The 21,026-nt window shown below is 41.7% G+C and overlaps 1 protein-coding gene across 1 annotated transcript; it reads right to left on the bottom strand.

The window, feature by feature from the left end:
* Positions 1–1,928: 1,928 nt before the first annotated feature.
* On the bottom strand, positions 1,929–16,582 carry LOC132566416 (gastricsin-like). The gene is made up of 9 exons (XM_060231429.1): positions 16,456–16,582; positions 14,465–14,615; positions 13,385–13,502; positions 13,060–13,178; positions 10,157–10,356; positions 7,797–7,919; positions 4,315–4,462; positions 3,577–3,675; positions 1,929–2,238 (listed from the first exon to the last, which is right to left on the bottom strand). The coding sequence occupies exons 1-9, from the start codon at positions 16,509–16,511 to the stop codon at positions 2,083–2,085; spliced, it is 1,170 nt and encodes a 389-aa protein (XP_060087412.1). The 5' UTR covers positions 16,512–16,582; the 3' UTR covers positions 1,929–2,082.
* Between the last annotated feature and the right edge of the window lie 4,444 nt (positions 16,583–21,026).

Raw genomic sequence — 21,026 nt, 5'->3', positions numbered from 1 at the left:
AGCACCAAAAATCCTGGCACCAGACCTGTGTGTTCCAGCTGAAGAAAAGTCCCCATGTGGAAGTGTAACCTCAGATTGTGGGTTCTATGGGGCAGAACATGGAATTCATTGTATTACTTAACATTATATCATGTAATAAAAACACAGATCTTTGTAAAACAACAGAACAGTGATATTTTAAAGGCCAAACAATTAACTTTTCCCTCCTTCACAGCTTGCCACCCCCAAAGTCCATCTCTTTCCTCTTGGTGGCCCGAGAAGTCTCCAGCTGAATGCTCTCTGCACCAGCTTTGAAGATAAGGGTCCCAAATGGCACTCCCCATTAGATAACACAGTCCTGAAACAAGGTGTAGAGAGCCTATGATTCAGTTTTAAGCTCCCCAGTAGGGCAGTCTTTCTGTTGCTTCCCTCCTCTGCTGTCCCTACATAATGGACTTTTATGTATATAGAGGCTCAACCCTCTTCCTGCCTCATTTCATTCCTAGCTAGGGGTTACAAAAGCAGCCTAGAGTTGTAGTAATGTAACAATTGTCACATTAACACCACCAACTGCAATAAAATCTATAACTCTATATTATTTTGTTTGAACTTTAAAATGCTGTGCCTTCATTATTTCTGACAAGGTTAATTTTGGGTTCTCCTGAGTTTTCAAAGTTGTCCCTTTTTTACCGGCTGACTCTGACCATCCCTCACAACCTCCAGCAACAATGTGGAAAAAGCATGTGCTTTACAGTAAAAGGGTGTCAATGAAGAAGTAATCGTGTGAAGGGCAATTCAAGTGGCATCTTCATGATAATGTGCAGAGCTCCTGCTAATCCATCTGTACCTCAGCTCCTTATAAAAAATGATATAGCAGCTTTTCCTGAATTTTCCAGGAGGTTGTGAGGTATGCTTAAACCTAAAGTAATATAAGAAATAACACCATGATTTTATGACAATTCCAAACCAAGGCTTGGATCCCAAGGAAAATCTCCATTGAAGCAGCAAAATTTCTGTTAGTGGAGCATGACTTCATCTAGGGCTTTTTTTTCTAATTAAATTTTGCTCTTTTAGAAAAAACTTGCAATTTCACGATTCTCTTCTAAAGACTCTTAAACTATTTTCTCACAAGGCAAAAAAAGGTCCATGTAGCCCTGATTTAATGTAATTCTCATTCAAATTCCACAAGTGCTTGTATGCATGCTTTTCCCATTGTGGCTTCTGCCTTGTGGAATGGCCTGCCTGAGGAGGTCAGGAAAGGCCCCACTCTTCTGGCTTTCCTCAAGCTACATAAAACTGAATAAAGTAAGAGTCCAGTAGCACCTTTAAGACCAACAAAGTTTTATTCAAGGTATAAGTTTTCATGTGTTATACAATCACACTTATTCAGATAACACAGGGAAGCTTATACCTTGAATAAAACTTTGTTGGTCTTAAAGGTACTACCGGACTCTTACTTTATTCTGTTGCTTCAGACCAATACAGCTGCCCACCTGGATCTACATAAAATTGAATTATTCAAGATGGCTTTTCTGTGTAGCCAATAGAGTGCACTGTGCAAAATGGTTCACGCACACTTCTGAATAAATTATTGGGGCTGTGTTCTATACTGCTGTATATTGCTTAATGTAAGTAAGATCCTATTATGTAATTACTGTACTACTTCATGTGTCATGTTGATACATATGCTGTGTTTCAGTCTTTTCTGATTATTCTAGACTTCTAAAATCCTAATTTACTCTTTATTGAATGTCCCATTTGTTAATTGTACTGATGCAGTGTGTGTAATTCGCTTTATCTGAGGAAGTGTGTGTGCACAAGAAAGTTCATACCTTTGTTGGCATGAGGTGTCACTGAACTCAAACTTTGTAAATAAAATAAGTAATTGCTGTTAGTGTAATAGCTTTATTTGCTTGCAGTTACTTCAAAAGAGGACCACAACTCCAGTCAGTGATTTGTAACAGGAAAGGTTTCAGGCGTTTTAGAAAGAAAACAGTCAGGTCCTTAAAAAGGAAGGCCAATGCGCTTTGTGTGCAGTAGCATGAATAATTGTGGAAGAAGCAAGAAGCAGCCTGGACTGATGAAGAAGATGGCTGGAAGTGTTTATGCAGCTGCTGCAAAGCCAACCTGGTTGTTGCCCACATCATAAACAGAGTAGTAGGACCTGAGGAAGACATCACCAAGGATCCACAAAGGTTGCCCATTCTGGGATGGCAGGTAAGTGGGCATGATACCAACACTGCAATAGCCATTATTGTTCTGAAAAGGAAAAAACCCCACAAAGTTTGGCTTGGAAATCCTAATCAAAGCAGTGGAATAAATATTTAGATTTGAGTCCAGGTGCACCTTAGAGACCAACAAGATTGCGGGGGGGGGGGGCAGGGCGGATACACTTTTGAGAGTCAAAGCTTCCTTTATTAGATATACTTTGACTTGCAAATCTTATACCACCAAAATCTTGTAGGTCTCTAAAGTGCTACTGGAATAGAATCTAGCTGTTCTACTGCAGACCTGCATGGCTACCCTCTGGAACTACCTCCATGGAATAAATATGACATTCCATAAACACATTTGGGGAAATAGATTTTAATATTTAGTCTTTATGAGGCAATGGTATTTTAATACTGTTTTTAAATGTTAGCATTTGGGGTTTTTTTAAAAAAAATCATGGTGTACCTTAGAATGCATCTGTACCAGCAAATTTTGCGTGGAACAGTTCTACATGCCCTGTACAAACATTTTGATTTTTGGTTATGAAATGGAGCCTCCAAACAACAGCTTGACATCATTGGTGCATTCATGATGTTCACTGTTGACATTGTATTTATTCCCTTTCTACCTTGGGGAGGAAAGTGTAAGAATTGCTATTTAAAAAAAAAAAAAAAAAGGGTGAAGACTGTTTGGTTCCATCATATAGGAAAAAGCATGTATTCCATTATCTATAACAGGGGTGGCTAATGGTAGCTCTCCAGATGTTTTTTGCCTACAACTCCCATCAGCCCCAGCCAGCATGGCCAACGGCTGGGGCTGATGGGAGTTGAAGGCAAAAAACATCTGGAGAGCTACCGTTGACCACCCCTGATCTATAAAGTATAGCATGAAAAATTATTTTGCTGAAGGCAAGTACATGGATAGGGCAACTAACCCTTAAGGAAAGGAAAGGTGCAAACCTGTGCAAGCTTAACCTGTGCAGATCCTAACCCTGTGCAAGCAGCAGTCGTTCCTGACTCTGGGGTGATGTTGCTTTCACAACGTTTTCACGGCAGACTTCTTATGGGGTGGTTTGCCATTGCCTTCCCCAGTCATCTACACTTTACCCCCAGCAAGCTGGGTACTCATTTTACCGACCTCGTAAGGATGGAAGGCTGAGTCAACCTTGGGCCAGCTACCTAAATCCAGCTTCCACCAGAATCAAACTCAGGTCATGAGCAGAGAGTTCAGACCACAGTACTGCAGTACTGCTGCTTTACCACTCTGCACCACGGAGCCACTAACCCTTAAGGCAGAGCAATAAAACAATAAACAAAGATTCTACTGAAACAAGCTGCATGTGACCTGAGATTAGTTGTGTCACAGTTTTTTAATGGAACCACATACCTCAAGGATGTAGGCAGAAGGACTCAAAGGGAAACTATTTCCACTGATGACAAAAGTGATGGTGGGCATGCTCTGAATGTTGCTGCAGCTGACAACATACTGTGGAAGAAGTAGTAAGACGAGAAAAAAGACAGTTTATTTCAATCACTGTTCAGTTCCATATATCCCAAAACTTTTTTTCAGCTGATATTATAACCACACGTACAAAGAGTCCAAGAACAGGAGCATGCAGTACTCCTGATGCTCTCAATACATGCATTTGCCATTTTATCTGAATAGGGCACTATATGCATTTTCAGGTTTGATGCACTCTACACAAAACCTTTCTAAAAAAACATATGTAACCCCACATATCAGGAGGATTAGCGATACCATATGCTTTTGGTAAGCATAGTTGGATATCTGCAAATGCAGTGTCTGAAAAGGGCTTTATAATCCTTCTGACTTTAAATGTACCTTTTCCTAACAAAATTGGAATGGTGATGTTCTTTGATTTATCCAAAGCCAAGCTGAGAGCTAGAGGCAGAAGGTAATCTCAGAGTTTTTTGACCACTGGATAATAGTCTACCTCTCCACAAGAGAAATGAATTGCCAGGAGCCTTTGTGCACTGGAATATACATACCAATGGGGACTCAAATAACACAAGTATGCTAAGCTTTGTGGACACTGATATTTAGTGTTCTCATCTGACTGATGTAGAGTTTTCGTCTTCCCTAAACACAGCTGCTTTCCCCTACCTGTCCATTGCCATCTTGCTGAGCTCCAATGTACTGCATCAGCTCTCCAAAGACCTGTTGTGGAGCAGTGAGGAGGGATGTTCCGGTATCTACAATTGCCTGGCATCCCTGGCTGCACCAGTCAGAGATCTGATTACCAATATAGAAGCTAGGGGGAAAAAATTAACAAGGGTTAGCAACCCACATATACATTTTTGTTAAATGATGAAGGTGGGTCACCAAAGATGATGTGCTTGCTTGCATTTCATAGAATCATAAAGTTGGAAAGGACCTCTAGAGTCATCCAGTCCAACCCCCTGTACAATGCAGGAAACTCACAAACACCTCCCTCTAAATTCACAGGATCTTGTCAGATGGGCATCTAGCCTCTGTTTAAAAACCTCCAAGGAAGGAGAGCCCACCACCTCCCAAGGAAGTCTATTCCACTGAGGAATCACTCTAACGGTCAGGAAGTTCTTCCTAATGTTGAGCCGGAAACTCTTTTGATTTAATTTCGACCCACTGGTTCTGGTCCTACATTCTGGGATCACAGAAAACAATTCCACACCATCCTCTATATGACAGCCCTTCAAGTATGGTGATCATATCACCTCTCAGTCGTTTCCTCTCCAGACTAAACATCCCCAGCTCCTTCAACCTTTCCTCATAGGACTTGGTCTTCAGACTCCTCACCATCTTCATCGCCCTCCTCTGGATCTATTCCAGCTTGTCTATATCCTTCTTAAAACGTGGTGCCCAAAACTGAACACAATATTCCAGGTGAGGTCTTACCAGAGCAGAGTAAAGCGATACCATCACTTCACATGATCTGGACACTATACTTCTGTTGATACAGCCCAAAATTGCATTTGCTTTTTTAGCCACCACATCACACTATTAACTCATGTTCAGCATATGATCCACTAAGACCCCAAGATTCTTTTCACACATACTACTGCTAAGACAAGTCTCCCCCATCCTATAACCATGCATTTGATTTTTCCTACCTAAATGCAGAACTTTACATTTATCCCTGTTAAAATTCATTTTGTTGGTTTTAGTCCAGTTTTCCATCCTCTTAAGGTCATCCAGTATCCTGTTTCTATCTTCTACTGCAACCCCTCCCAATTTAGAATCATCTGCAAATTTAATAAGCATTCCCTCTATTCCTTCATCCAAATCATTTATAAAGATGTTGAACAAAACAGGTCTCAGGACAGATCCTTGAGGCACTCCACTTGTCACTCCTCTCCAAGAGGATGAAGAACCATTCACAAGCACTCTTTGGGTGCAACCTGTCAACCACTTACAGATCCACCTAACAGTAACAGAATCCAAACCACATTTTACCAACTTGTCAACAAGGATAATCTGTGGAACCTTATCAAAAGCCTTACTGAAATTAAGATAAACAATGTCTACAGCATTCCCCTGATCCAGCAAAGTAGTCACTTTCTCAAAAAAAAAAGAGATCAAGTTAGTCTGACATGACTTGTTCTTGAGAAACCCATGCTGGCTCTTAGTAATTACAGATATCCTTTCTAAATGTTCCAGGACTAACTGTTTGATGATTTGTTCTAAAAATTTTCCAGGTATAGACGTGAAGCAGACGGGCCAGTAGTTACCTGGATCTTCCTTTTTCCCCTTCTTGAAGATGGGGACAACATTTGCCCGCCTCCAATCTTCCAGCAGCTCTCCTGTTCTCCAAGAATTCTCAAAAATAATAGCCTGAGGCTCAAAAATTACATCTGCAAGCTCTTTTAAAACCATTGGATGCAGTTCATCTGGCCCTGAGGACTTAGTTTAATTTAAAGAAACTAGGTGTTTATGTACTACCCCTATGCTGATCCTAGGTTGGAACTCCATACCCTCCTTATATGTTCTGTTTTTGTCATGTTGAGCACTGTTTCCCTCAGAAGAGAAGACTGAGGAAAAGTAGGAATTGAGTAGTTCTGCCCTCTCTTCATTACCCTTACAATTTCACTTTCCTGCCCTTGCAATGGGCCTACCATGTCCTTGTTCTTTTTCTTACTCTGAACATAAGAAAAGAACCCTTTTTTGTTGTTTTTAGCATCTTTGGCCAGCCTAAGCTAATACTGAGCTTTAGCTTTCCTAACTTTTTCTCTACAAGCACTGGTGATTTGTTTATATTCATCCTTGGTTATAAGACCCTCTTTCCAATTCCTAAAGTCATTTTTATTCTCAAGTCTTTAGAGAGCTGTTTATAGAGCCAATTCGGTTTCTTTAGGCTTTTTCCATTTTTTTCTTCTCAGAGGAATTGTCTGTGATTGTGCTTTCAATATTTCGCTTTTAAGAAACTCCCACCCCTCTTGAACCCCCTTCTTCCTAAGTATTTCTGACCATGGGATTCTACCCAGCATAGTTCTAAATTTATCAAAGTTTGCCTTTCTGAAATCTAACCTATAAGTCTGACTATATATAGCTTTTCCCTTCCCTAAGACTGTAAATTCCAAAATCACATGGTCACTACTGCCCAGGGTGCCCATTATTTCCACTTCTTCAATCAATTCTTCCTTGTTGGTTTGAATCAAATCCAAGATAGCAGATCCCCTTGTTTCCTTCTTCACTTTTTGGAAAAGGAAGTTGTCAGCAAGACAAGTCAGGAATCTATTTGACCTTTCATTTTTAGCAGAGTTGGACTTCCAACAGATGTACAGGTAATTGAAATCTCTCATGATCACTGTGTCCCTTCTCAGAACTTTGCAATCTGTTGTAGGAGTATCTCATCCAAGTCCTCTGCCTGGCTTGGTGGTCTATAGCAGACCCCCCATAATAATATCACTGTTATTTCTTACTCCTTTTATTTTTATCCAGAGACTCTCATGTTTTCATGGGCTCACCAGAATAGCCACGTTTCCCCCTTACTTTAAAATGCTTACTTCCAAAAGAAAGCAGGGTTGTTCTCTTTTTTATAATTGGGCTATAAGAGTCACACTGCTTGATCCAAGACCCTTGGACAAGAAGAAAGCTTTCATGAAGCCAAAAATAAATTCAATTATACTTGTTTATCTTTAATTTATTATTCTCAGAGGAGCTGTGTAAGCAAATTGCATGTTCTTTGGATCTTTTTCCACAGTATCCAAACTGATCTGCTATGTATCAGGCAATGGTGTTGGATCTGACCCAGGAGAAATAGATCCAAAGAGTCTAAAATCCATAATGCTCAGACACAAAACTAGCACTTTCTGATCAGGCTGTTAGTTCCTACTGGACACTACCCTGTATCTAGTTCGGAAGACTTAAAAGGCATTTAAGTTTTAGAAGAAGGCCCAGCAATACCTGCCATTTCCTCTGTCCTTCTGCAACCCACTGAATCTCCTCAAAAATTTTCCACTGGAGGATTCAGTGGCCCCTCAGAAACAGCATTGGGGGCAAAGTAAAGGGGGTATGAACTGGGAGTGGGAAACTGGCTGGTATTACTGCCCCACCTTCCTAAAGTGTAAGTGTCTTTATGTCTTTGTGTATAATTAGAACACTTTTACCTTTGAATTCCAATTTGCCAGTAAGCTTCTTGGGTGACTGGAGTCCAGACAATTTCACCAGAGTAGAGGCTGGAGTCAACTCCTCCCAAGACAAGTTCACCACCATTCTGGGAGCTCTCTTGCCTAGCAGCACAAATACATAGCAGAAAAAGCAGTTCACATGGTAGCTTTTCACAGAGACTGCCCTGTTACTAGGACTTATGAAAGTAGGCTTCCCAATCCCCCGCCCTGAGCGGGGGACCCCCTGATTTGGAGCCTCCTCCCCCGCTCGCCAAAAATCCAGAAGTGGGGGGAAAATGGTGGCCTTTCCCTTCCCACCCAGCCACTATCACAGCAGCTTCTCCTCGCCCCTTTCCTTTCCTTTCCTTTCCTTCCCTTCCCTTCCCACCCAGCCCCATCACAGCAGCGTCTCCTTGCCCCTCCCCTTCCCTTCCCACCCAGCCCCGATCTCAGCAGCTTCTCCTCGCCCCTTCCCTTCCCCTCCCACCCAGCACCATCACAGCAGCTTCTCCTCGCCTCTTCCCTTCCCCTCCCACCCAGCCCCATCACACCAGCTTCTCTTTGCCCCTTCCCTTCCCCTTAGGCTTCCCAATCCCCAATTCCCGGTTTTACAGGCTTTCCTCAGCCAGCTGGCCGGCAGGGGAAGCTCCTCCCCCACAGCCACCCTGTACCTCTAGATCTTGGGCAGGACCTGCAAACAGGTATAGTTTTAGAATGTGTGTGTGCCTTTAAATTGGGGCAGGAAGTACTTCATGGGGAAGGGTTAGCAACAGCAGACATTGTGAGAGTGCAGCCCCCCTGTTTGTTTTGCTTTCCTTTTGGACAAGTGAGTGTGTGTGTAAAAGAGCAGAGTAGCCCCTGTACTTTCCAGACCTCGTTGTGGAGGCACCAGAGACTCCTGCTTTGTTCTACTGCTTCAGACCAACACGACTGCCCACTTGCACCAGAGACAGTTAAGAGTGTGTGTGAGTGAGAGAGAGAAAATGGGGGGAGGGGAGGGAACTCTATTATTCCCTATGGAGACTTATTCTCATAGGAAATAATGGAAAATTGATCCACGGGTATCTGGGGCTCTGGGGGGGGGCTGTTTTTTGAGGTTGAGGCACCAGATTTGCAGCATAGCATCCAGTACCTCTCCCCAAAATACCCCGCAAGTTTCAAAAAGATTGGACCAGGCGGTCCAATTCTATGAGCCCCAAAAGAAGGTGCCCCTACCCTTCATTATTTCCTATGGAGGGAAGGGATTTAAAAGATGTGTGGTCCCTTTAAATGTGATGGCCAGAACTCCCTTGAAGTTCAATTATGGTTGTCACACCCTTGCTCCTGGCTCCGTCCCAAAGTCTCCTGGCTCCACCTCCAAAGTCCCCAGATATTTCTTGAATTGGACTTGGCAACCCTATATGGAAGTCTCAGGGCAGCACAAAACCAAGATAGTGACAAAGATTCTTAAGCAGGTAGTGGCCTCTGCTCTGTCAGTAGATCTACTGATGTTCAGAGGCCAAGCACCTACAATAATGCAGGTATATGGAGTGTGAAAATCCACAGCTATAGTGGATAAGGAGCCCTGAACTGAGAATAAAATCCACATATTTGCAGAGTTCTTGGCCCCCTTTATTCTGACAAGCTGAGTGCTAGATTTATGCTAATTAATGGCTTGTGTTTATGATTTTATGAACTCAAATTTTCTCAAAAAAGAAAGAAAGAGACCTTCAGTGATTTTTTTTCCAAATTGGCACATTTTTCCTTGTGCCCCCATGCAAAAAAAAAAAATCTCCCCACACATGCAAGACAAAGAATGTCAGGGAGAAAAGTGGTAGTCCAACTACTCTTGCCTTTTCCCATGCACCCATAAAGGAGCAGAGGTCTATTAACCCTCTCCTGTTTTCAATAGTACAACTTCAGATGTCTCACACCATATTTTGTGCGGGGACTCTTTTTTTTTTTCTTGTCCTGAGAATTTATGTTGGACTTGGGGAGTTCTAGCATAGAAAGTACCCTCCCCTGCCATTTTAGATAGCAGATGATTAGCAACTGTCATAAAGAAAAGGATGAAATTATGTCAAAAATCAGAATTAATAATTCCTTGTAACTTTATATTCAGTGAAATGAAAATTAAAGTAAATCTCAAGGTTCAAACTATAGCAACAAAATAAGAGCTTGTTCCTACATATGTATGCTGAAATGGGCTCTATACTGGATTTAAAAATCTGATAATCTTTTAAGTGCCTCTGAACATGCTGTTTGTTTTGACTTCTTGTGTTATTCAACTTTGTATGGGTAAAAAGAGAACTGAGAAATCTATAATATGATATATAAGCTAAGCATATGCCAAAAGGGGAAAAAAAGATCTCCATCCTTACCCACTCAGATAGAAGCTGAAAACGGGGGCACTCAGAAGGTTCTCCTGCATCAGCCCCTGAACTACAGTGGTAGCACCACCAGCAGAAATGGCAGGGTAAGCAAGACCCAGAATGCCATCGAACTGGGCGTAGACAAAGTTAGTGCCGGGCTCAGTCTCACTCAGGCCAAATTGCTGGTTAGTGATGGAAATGCCCTGGATCTAGAAGAGGACAGAATGAATCATCTCAAGTAAGTAGAAAAAGCATGTTGTGACTAAAAGCACAATTTGCCATGATAGTGGAGTGGAGTACCAGTTGGTCATATTGTAAGTCTAACAAACTTTCACAAATATGGCAAATTGAAAAATTATACATACAATATCTGAAGAGTATTGAGTCATTCAAGACATTATAGAGCAGGAACTCTAGAATTCCTCTCTTGATTTTTGACATTGAGACACTACTGAACAATATAGGCAGCAATTATCTGTGTTGAATCATCGTGTTGAAAATAGTCCTTATCATGTTAAAAGAAATAATATTTTGAATGGTACATAGTGATCACTGCACTGGAACCATTATTTCCAGCTCTATTTTCCAGCATTCACAATCAATCATTTTCTGGTACAACTCAGAATATGGAAACACTATGAAGGAGATAATACAAGCAATATAATGACATGCAAATTATGTGTCATGGAACTGGTAAGCAGAGGAGAGGGGTGGGGATAAAATGTCTTACAAGTCTCAAAATGATTCATTCAGGTTAACCCAATGTACAAAACAGACCTATCTTGCAAAAAACACTGCTGTGACTACCTCCTCGCCAAACGGAGTGCAAACATGGGTAGACAAATGTTGAGGATCAGCATACTTGAATCTCATTTTCCAGTGAACATACCTGGCCTTCGTCATGATGTCATTCAATATTCCCCAAATCCATTTTCTTTACAAAAGCAGGACCAGCCCTGGACCCTTTGGCACCCTAGGCAAGGCTAACTACTTGCGCCCCACCCCCTTCTCTGGGATAGCTGCGGACAGATAGGTAGCTATGCCCCCCCCTTTTCTGGGGTAGCTGCACGCACATAGGATAGAATGGAGAGATTGGGCTGCTGCTGTGGTGCAACCCCAGCAGCAGCCCAATCCCTCCATTCTATCCTGTGGGCCCATAGGATAGAATGAGCTCCATTCTATCCTATGGACCCATAGGAAAGAAAGGAGGAATCAGGCAGCAGCTACCTCAGAGAAGGGGTTGCCACACCACCCATACCTCTTTGAATCTCTGAGAGGCACTGGGGGGGGGGGGAGATCTTTTCCCTGCTCTTGCACCCCAGGGGTGCAAAAGCAATGAGAAAGCCCCACTGCTCATGCCTCTTGGAGTCTCCTCAGGGGTGCAAAAGCAGGGAGAATGCCCTTTTGCCCTCACCTCTCAGAAACTCTGAGGGGCCTGCATGGGGGGGGGGGGCTTTATGTTGTGAGCCGCCCTGAGCCTGCTTCAGCAGGGAGGGTGAGATATAAATCAAATAAAATAAACTCAGAGAGATGGCCAGGCTGGGTGGTGGTGTGACCTAACCAAGTCACATAGGAGCACCCAATTCGACACACTCAGAAGACCAGAACCCTAGGCAATCGCCTAGTTTGCCTAGTGGCAGGGACAATCCTGTACAAAAGCAATTTGATTTGCAGAAATACAGTGCTTTAGCTGAGAGTTCTCAGATGACTAGGGATGGGCACAAACTGGCTCATGAACTAAAGTCCATGACCAATTTTGTGTGATTTGTGTATTGCAGTTCATGGTAGGTCAAATTGCACAAACTTCCATGAACTTTCATGCAGTTCATGAAGGTTCCTGTTGGTAAATGGATACATTTCCAGATAGACTGTCTCTGCTCAAACAAAATCTTTACCAAACTTCAAAACAACAGGGGGCATAATTCTCCAGCCTCAGAAACAAACCAGTCTTGTCAGTTTTAAGAGTTCTTTCTCCCCCTCTGCCCACATTCCTTTGTGTTCTCTTCCCATTTTCTTGCATGCAGCTTGCATCTTTGCTTGGATTTGCTGTGACTGTGCTTTGAGATAAGTCCTTTTAAACTTTCAATGCCAATGGCACTGGATTCTGCAGAGTATTCCATTTCTACTGGCTTGACCTTAGTCCTGTTGGGATTTCACAGCCACAGAGGCCATTTCTACTGCAGAGATTCTTGGGTACTTTGATTATGTTCTGCTGGGCTGCTATTGCTCTTGATATTTTATTTTATTTTTTGCTTTTCCCACCTCCATTGAAAACAATGGAGTACCTTCTTGAAGGGGGTGGTATCTTGGACTCTGTATATCCAATCCTCACCAAACTTGGGTGTCAGGTAGAGGAGAGTCAGCCAGAGATTATCTGTGAAATTTGTAGTTTTGTGTCTCTAGCATGTTGTAGGGCCATTCTACCACGCCAGAAACTGAACCAGTTTGTTTAGCCCCTAAAAGTTTATGATAGTTTTTGGCTCATGAGCCAGGCATGCCATGAACCACAAACTGTCACAAACCCCATTTTTCCCAGTTCATGTCCATCCCTACAGATGCCCTTAGTAAAAGTGAGGACATTTTCTTGGTGCTGCTGCCCTTTAGTAACATCCATAGAAAACCGTCCTCGGAAGCTGACTGGACATTATACAGGGAAACTTTTTAAATACATATTTTCAAAAGCATGATTCATATTGTCTGTAATAAATTTCATAGTCCTTTTATACAACTCATAACTTTCTGTATCTGCAGCTTTGGATACAGCCAAGAGAATTTTAGTTCATGTGTGATCTCAATGCATTGCACCAGGTTGTTAACAGCGAGTTTCTTCCTGACCACTATTATTTCTTCAGAAAGCATCTGCTGAAACCAAACCTTTATCCACAATGCCTTCCTCCTTTAGTACTACTTACTGTTACTGTGTCATAGCCAAAGATCCCAGTGAGGCTACCGGTTCCATATTGCAGAGAGAAGGTTTGGTCATTGGTGGAATAAGTGGAAGACTGACTAGGATTGAATAGTGGATGATTTGCTAGAAGTGAGGAAAAGAACGGTGTTACTTTTGAGCTCACTAACCATAACAATATTTTAATGAAGTATGTGTATCCCCCTCCCACCACCAAATCTGAAGCTGTGTATAGATTTTTCAGTGGCAAAAAGTAAACCAAATAAGAGTTAATCTTCATTCATGCAGTATTTCTTCCATCTCTTATGGATTTGTGGGCTGAGGATACTCACTGCAAGCTTGACTCTGGCAATAGATGGATGGCACCCAGAGGTTGGATGACCCAGTGTCAAACAGAACCAAGAAACTCTGGGGTGGAGTTCCAATGCTGATCTGGCCATAATAGGACATCTAGAGAAAGGAGGACTCTTGTCACCAGGGGCCTCCTCTTGTCATTCCCATAATTTCCCAGCCCATTCAACTCAGTATCTTCCAACAAAAACAAAGTGAAAGCTCTCCACCTTCATTTGGTAAAAATGCATCAGTAATGATAGATAACATCCATAAAAAACAAACATTTTATACTGTTTATTTTTTATTGTTGATGGTTTTATGCTGTAAACCACCTTGAGCCCATTTTTGGGGTAGAGCAGGGTATAGATAAATATATAAAATAAAAAAATAGCCAAGAGCCAGGAGAGTTAGAAAATAGTGCAACTATATTTAACAGTTTGAAAAAGCTATAAGGGTTTCAACAGTACCACATCACTATGAACACATACAATATAAAGTCCATATGTGTTCGGTATTAGTAACTAAATCCATGCTGCCTGCAAAATGTCCATACCATATACTACACTCCCCTGCCATGAGTTTTCATCCTACCCCATCTCTTCAACATTGTTCTAACAAGTCTACACTAATTATATTTTAAAATTCCCATTTTTAAAAATTCCAAATAAAGACAAGATCTGAATATTATTTAGGACCTTACTTTGGATTCCTGCAAGCAGTTGCTGAAATCCCAGACATCTGACAACATTAAACTGCCTTGTACCTAATCAGACTTTTTGGTCCATCAGGATCAGTGTGATCAGACAGGCTGTGACCACACACACTAATAATGCACTTCCAATCCCTTTTCAATGCACTTCTAACTGAATTTTTCTGTGTGAACCTCAGATTGGCAGCAACTCTCGTCTTAGGCAGAGGTCTTTTACATCACTTGCTGCCTGATCCCTTTAACTGGAGATGCTGGGTGTTGAAGCTGGGACCTTCCGCATACAAGCAGATGGGTCTACCAGTGAGCCACAGTCGTTCTTCCCTTCCTGTCATGGTTTTAGGTAGTTTCCTTCCACCAGTCTGTTACTCACATCCATGTAGTTAGCAAGAGGTTCATAGCCAGTGGCAAAGTTGTTCAAGTACTTGCTGGCTGGGTCAAAATGATATTTTTCAAGGAAATCCTGAAGAACACCCTTCTCCTTCATGACCTCCCGCATGGGCTTGAATCTTTTCAGTGGAATTCTGTATGGGATGGAGAGTTAGGTATAAGAAGCCAGAAACTCTTCCTATGCTGAGTTTTAAGTGTAACATCTTCTTAAGAATCATCTTAAGTGAGGCAATTATAGTGACTCACAACTAATTCCTCCAAGGTACCAGGTAACCTGATGCTTTTCTAAACACATACAATGTCTTATCTTAATACTGTCAGATGGTGTCCGGCATTGAAAAGTAGAGGATAGCACTTACATAGCCAGTGTGGTAGGCTGGCTGGAATGTTGGACTAGCACTGGGGAATCTTGTTTTAAATCCCTGCTCTGCTACAAAAACCCAGTGGAATTATCTTGGACTAATCAGTCTGTCAGTCTAAACTTCATCCTGTATTTCTGTGAGCTTGAATGGAGAACAGTGGAAGCATGTATGGCACTGAGCTCCTTGGAAGAAGGGCAGGAAAGACAGAAACAAGAGTTCCTCCCATCATCAACGATCTTTTATAGATTTTGAAAGTCTATTTTTTCCATGTATGTTTTAAATAAATGTCCTGTGTATCTATAAAGCTTTTTGATCCAATATAAGGTGTAATCCAGACTTTGGATCCTAGAGTTCCTCTGTATATTTGGCTATTTAGATTGTGGTCCCTAAAGGAAAGAAAGGGCTCCCAGTGTGCATTGTAGGAAGAAAGGTGATTGACTGATAGTAAAGGAATGGAGAACAGAATCGCCACATTCACAGTATAATGCTGCAATGCTGGCAACAACAAGAGATGGCTGTCTTTTTCATGCCTTCCTAGGGAGCTTCTTAAGGCTTCTGGCTTGCAACCTTTGAGAAAGAATGCTAAATTAAATGAAGCAATGGTCTATATGTAGCACCATTAATCTACATGGTGCTTTACTGAGTCCAAGAAAACAGGTTCTTTATTATGTGACACTGAAAAAAAAGCTCCTGTCTACTTATAATACTCCTATAATTAACCACAAGTCTAGTTTTTGTATGTAACTGAAAACACAGATGAAAAAAAGAACACTAGTGTATAATTGGAAGCAGAAGCAGATATAAAATGTCATTTTTTTTGCAGAAAATGTCATATAAATATTGTTTATGTATGCTGAATTAAAAATCCAATTTTATCAGCTTTAAAAATGGAATTTGACTGAGAATTTTTATATTCAGAAATAATATTTATGGTTTTTAGGGGAGAGTTTTTAATCAGCTTTGCATGTTAACAGTATTTTTCCACTTTCCAATTCAATTTGCTTTTTAAAAGCCAGTGCTGTTTACATTTTATAGTCAAAGACTGCAAGCTAGCTAAAATTTATTTATGACTCTCATTTTACTCTTACACATGTTTACTCAGAAGTAAATCCAATTGAATTCAGCACAGAGTTCTATTAGAAGTCCTGCTGAAAACAATGGGACTGACGCATCTATATTTTTCCATCCATATTAATGGACAGGGCTTCAGTACTTGGCACACTTTCTTGGGAGTAAACCCCACTGAATACACGGTATCTTACTTCTAAGTAAAAATTGATAATATTGTTCTGCACACATAATTACTGACTCCAACTGGATTGGGGTCCTATAATAATAGAAGTGGTTTGCTTATTTAAAAAATGCATGTGGGATCCAGCCAAAGGGCAACATATTTCCACTCTCCAAGAAAAATATAAATCTCAAAGACTTGTATATTGCCCTATTTACTTAATTCTAGTCAAATTAGCAATTTCCCAGTGGCGATAATGAAAGCTAGAGATTACTGAACACACCAAATGATAAACATACCAAAGAATCTACTTCACTGTTACCCTCTGCCCTTTTCTTCTGTCACAGCAGAGAAGAAGAGAGGACTCTCTTCCATACTTACTTGATAATGCCTTCAGAGAGGTGAAGGCACACCAGAGCAAGGACCAGCCACTTCATTGTGCTCTTTCCTTGTGTGGAGTTTCTAAAGTGAATGGTTAGCTACTGCAGATTGATTTTAGACACTAGGTGCGAAACAAAGACCAGAAATTCCTCTTATATACCTTGGTGGATGCTGTTTTCTCCACCCAAGGATCAAAACCTTAACAGCTTACATTTTATCTCGAGAACAGCTCTTTAATCAGAAAAGCAAACACTCTTTTACATTAAGTTCATTGTTTTCAGGGCAGGGGTTGGCACCTGCTCATGTCTGCAGCTTTCTCAAACAACCAAAACTGCATCACTAGCTCCATTTTATCTTCCACTTGCTTGAGGTTAAATAATTATGGTGGGTATTTTCTCAAGGGAGAATGGAGGAAAAGCTCCACCAGTGGAACTGAATCAAAACAAGGGGAAAGTATGGAACTATAAACATCCCTTGTCCAATTTCTTATCAGTAGGTCATCAGCACTACAAGAAGTCTGTTCCATAGCAATCCAAATGGAAATAGCTAAGGAACAGACTTCTTTGACTTGAACAAAAAACTTCTGCTTTGGATCTGAAGGATCCATGTTGACATAATGAAGGGTGTAGCGTATTGAATCATGGGGTACTTCCACCACTCCTAACCATATGCTATATTCCTTCCTTTTCCTGCACTTAAACTTGAGGTTCATGAAATATCCCTGAGCATTTGGAAGTCCCCATAAAGATGGCATGTGAAGGCATGAGGCATGTGAAGAGGAAGCTGAAAGGAAAGGTAAATACAGTCAAAACCCTTGGGGAAGCTTGGAGGCTATTTAAAAATACAATCCTAGAAGCTCAGATAAAATATATACCACAAGTTAGGAAAGGTACAAACAGGTAAAAGAGAAGGCCTGCATGGTTAACAAACAAAGTAATGGAAGCTTTAAAAGGTAAGAAGGACTCTTTTAAGCGGTGGAAAGCTAGTCCAAGTGAAATTAATAAAAGGGAACACAGGCAATGGCAAATCAAATGCAAGACTGTGATCAGGCAGGCAAAAAGGGACTATGAGGAGCATATTGCAAAAAACATAAAGACCAACAATAAAAATTTCTTCAAATATATTAGAAGCAGGAAACCAGCCAGGGAGGCAGTGGGGCCCTTGGATGACAAAGGGGTCAAAGGATTACTGAAGGAGGATAGGGAAATGGCTGAAAAGCTAAATGAATTTTTTTGCCTCCGTCTTCACTGTGGAAGATGAGAAGTATTTGCCTGCTCCGGAACCACTTCTGTTGGAAGGGGTGTTGAAAGTCCTGAGCCAGATTGAGGTGACAAGAGAGGAGGTCCTACAACTGATGCCGAACCCGGAAGTTGCAGTTAGTGCAGAATGCTGCTGTCCGGTTGTTATTGGGGCTCCCAAGATGGGAGCACATTCGGCTGGGGCTCCGGATTCTGCACTGGCTGCCAATAATATACCGAGTTCGGTACAAGGTGCTGGTTTTAAAGGTAATAAGCCCTATATGGCCTAAGGCCTGCCTACCTTAGGGACCATCTCTCCCCACATGTTCCCCAGAGAGTACTGAGATCGGGATCTCAAAATCTGCTCGTTATCCCCGGGCCAAAGGAAGCCCGCCTGAAATCTACCAGGGACAGGGCTTTCTCTGTAACGGCCCCTTTCTGGTGGAACCAGCTGCCGGAAGAGGTGAGGGCCCTGCGGGACCTTGGCCAGTTCCGCAGGGCCTGTAAGACAGCCCTCTTCCGGCTGGCTTATAACTAACTGGCATTGGAAACCAAGTGTAGTTTTAATAGACCGCTGTTATATGTTTTATTTTACTGTTTTAACTGTGTAAGATGTTTTAAATTCAATAATTTTATGTTAGATTTTATGTGCTGTGAGCCTCCCTGAGCCACTTCGGTGGGAAGGGCGGGATATAAATTGAAATAAACTTGAAACTTGAAACTGATGGATGAATTAAAAAATAATAAGTCACCAGGTCCGGATGGCATACATCCGAGAGTTCTGAAAGAACTCAAAGCTGAACTTGTGGATCTCCTGACAACAATTAGTAATCTTTCATTGAAATCTGCCTCCGTTCCTGAGGACTGGAAGGTAGCAAATGTCACTCCCGTCTTTAAAAAGGGTTCCAGAGGAGATCCGGGTAACTACAGGCCAGTCAGTCTGATTTCAATACCGGGAAAGTTGGTAGAAACCATTATCAAGGACAGAATGAGTAGGCACATTGATGAACACAAGTTATTGAGGAAGACTCAGCATGGGTTCTGTAAGGGAAGATCTTGCCTCACTAACCTGTTACATTTCTTTGAGGGGGTGAACAAACATGTGGACAAAGGAGACCCGATAGATATTGTTTACCTTGACTTCCAGAAAGCTTTTGATAAAGTTTCTCATTAAAGGCTCTTTAGTAAACTTGAGCGTCATGGAGTAAAAGGACAGGTCCTCTTGTGGATCAAAAGCTGGCTAATTAATAGGAAGCAGAGAGTGAGTATAAATGGGCAGTCTTCGCAGTGGAGGACGGTAAGCAGTGGGGTGCCACAGGGCTCAGTACGGGGTCCCATGCTCTTTAACTTGTTCATAAATGATTTGGAGTTGAGAGTAAGCAGTGAAGTGGCCAAGTTTGTGGATGACACTAAATTGTTCAGGGTGGTAAGAACCAGAGAGGATTGTGAGGAACTCCAAAGGGATCTGTTGAGGCTGGGTGAGTGAGCGTCAGTGTGGCAGATGAGGTTCAATGTGGCCAAGTGCAAAGTAATGCACATTGGGGCCAAGAATCCCAGCTGCAAATACAAGTTGATGGGTTGTGAACTGGCAGAGACTGACCAAGAGAGAGCTCTTGGGGTCGTGGTAGATAACTCACTGAAAATGTCAAGACAGTGTGCAATTTCAATAAAAAAGGCCAACGCCATGCTGGGTATTATTAGGAAGGGAACTGAAAACAAATCAGCCAGTATCATAATGCCCCTGTATAAATCGATGGTGCGGTCTCATTTGGAATACTGTGTGCAGTTCTGACACTGCACCTCAAAAACGATATTATAGCATTGGAAAAAAGTGCAGAAAAGGGCAACTAGAATGATTACAGGTTTGGAACACTTTCCCTATGAAGAAAGGTTAAAATGCTTGGGGCTCTTTAGCTTGGAGAAACGTCGACTGCAGGGTGACATGATAGAGGTTTACAAGATTATGCATGAGATGGAGAAGGGAGAGAAATAAGTACTTTTCTCCCTTTCTCACAATACAAGAACTCGTGGGCATTCAATGAAATTGCTGAGCAATCGGGTTAGAACAGATAAAAGGAGGTACTTTTTCACCCAAAGGGTGATTAACGTGTGGAATTCACTGCCACAGGAGGTAGTGGCAGCTACAAGCATAGCCAGCTTCAAGAAGGGGTTAGATTAAAATATGGAGCAGAGGCTATTAGCCACAGTGTGTACATATATGTGTGTGTGTGTGTGTGTGTGTATATATAAATAAATTTTTGGCCACTGAGTGATACAGAGTGTTGGACTGGATGGGCCATTGGCCTGATCCAACATGGCTTCTCTTATGTTCTTATGTTAGATTAACAATTTATTCTGTTTATTACATGTGCATCCCATCTTTTTACTGATGAACATGAGCTTTAACCACGCAGTGACCTGAAACATGAGCAAAGCTGAAGGAAAGTGACCTGCCCAAAGGCACTTTGTGAACCTCAGGGATTTGAACTGAACATTCTAGCCATTGTGCCACATGGGTTGAATTCCAGTGTTCTTGTGCAAAGCAATTGTATTGGTGCTTTATCATGAGCACAGACTGTAGTTCTCTGTACAACCACCTAGACCACTGTAGAGATATTTAGTGGGTATGGACATGCTACTCATGACAGGGGCCTCATACAACACTTTACATGACCAAATTCTAGAAAGAAATAGTGACCCTGCCATAAAAGTACCATTTAAACAGCTGGACCTCATACAATCATGCAGGAGCAACTATATAGACAGCAGCATGCACCTTTCTATTCTGTTAATCACATTATAGTACTAAAAAAGCAAAGTTTATGTATGTATATATGTGCCATCAAGTCACCACTTTTCAAGCAATGCAAGCAAGGGGCTTATGGAGACCAAGCGAGCGGCTTTCAAGGCAAGCAAGAAGCAGAGGTGGTTTGCCATTGCCTTCCTCTGCAGAGCCTTCCTTGGTGGTCTCCCATCCAAGTACTGAAACTGCTTAGCTTCTGAAAGCTGACTATATCAAGCTATTCCTTGGCCTTCCGAGCAAAGCATACCCATCACTATATCTAGTAGTACAAGGCTGGCCAGTTATGATAATAAAAACAGCACAAACTCCCATAGATAATGTAGGGTGAGGATCCTAACCTTTTGGAACCTGTGGACACCTTTGGAATTCGGATACAGTGTGATGGGCATTGGGCACAATCACAAAATGGTTGCCATAGGAGACAGAGCCAGACACAAAATGTCAGGGATTGAAGTTATGCATATAATAGTAACTCTTCAACATTTCAGGCAGAATCTCTGCTTTAGGATGCCTTTTAAAATGAATATATT

This window comes from Heteronotia binoei, chromosome 2 (genome assembly GCF_032191835.1).
Source record: "Heteronotia binoei isolate CCM8104 ecotype False Entrance Well chromosome 2, APGP_CSIRO_Hbin_v1, whole genome shotgun sequence".
Taxonomy (NCBI): domain Eukaryota; kingdom Metazoa; phylum Chordata; class Lepidosauria; order Squamata; family Gekkonidae; genus Heteronotia; species Heteronotia binoei.
This window is presented reverse-complemented; position numbering and strand designations above follow the sequence as displayed.

Coding starts and splice junctions, on each gene's coding strand:
- LOC132566416 (XM_060231429.1), bottom strand. CDS start 16,511: ATGAAGTGGCTGGTCCTTGCTCTGGTGTGCCTTCACCTCTCTGAAGGC. Junction 13,503..14,464: donor CTCTTGCTAACTACATGGAT/GTGAGTAACAGA, acceptor TCCTTTCTCTAG/ATGTCCTATTATGGCCAGAT. Junction 7,920..10,156: donor TTCAGCTTCTATCTGAGTGG/GTAAGGATGGAG, acceptor TTGTGCTGCTAG/GCAAGAGAGCTCCCAGAATG.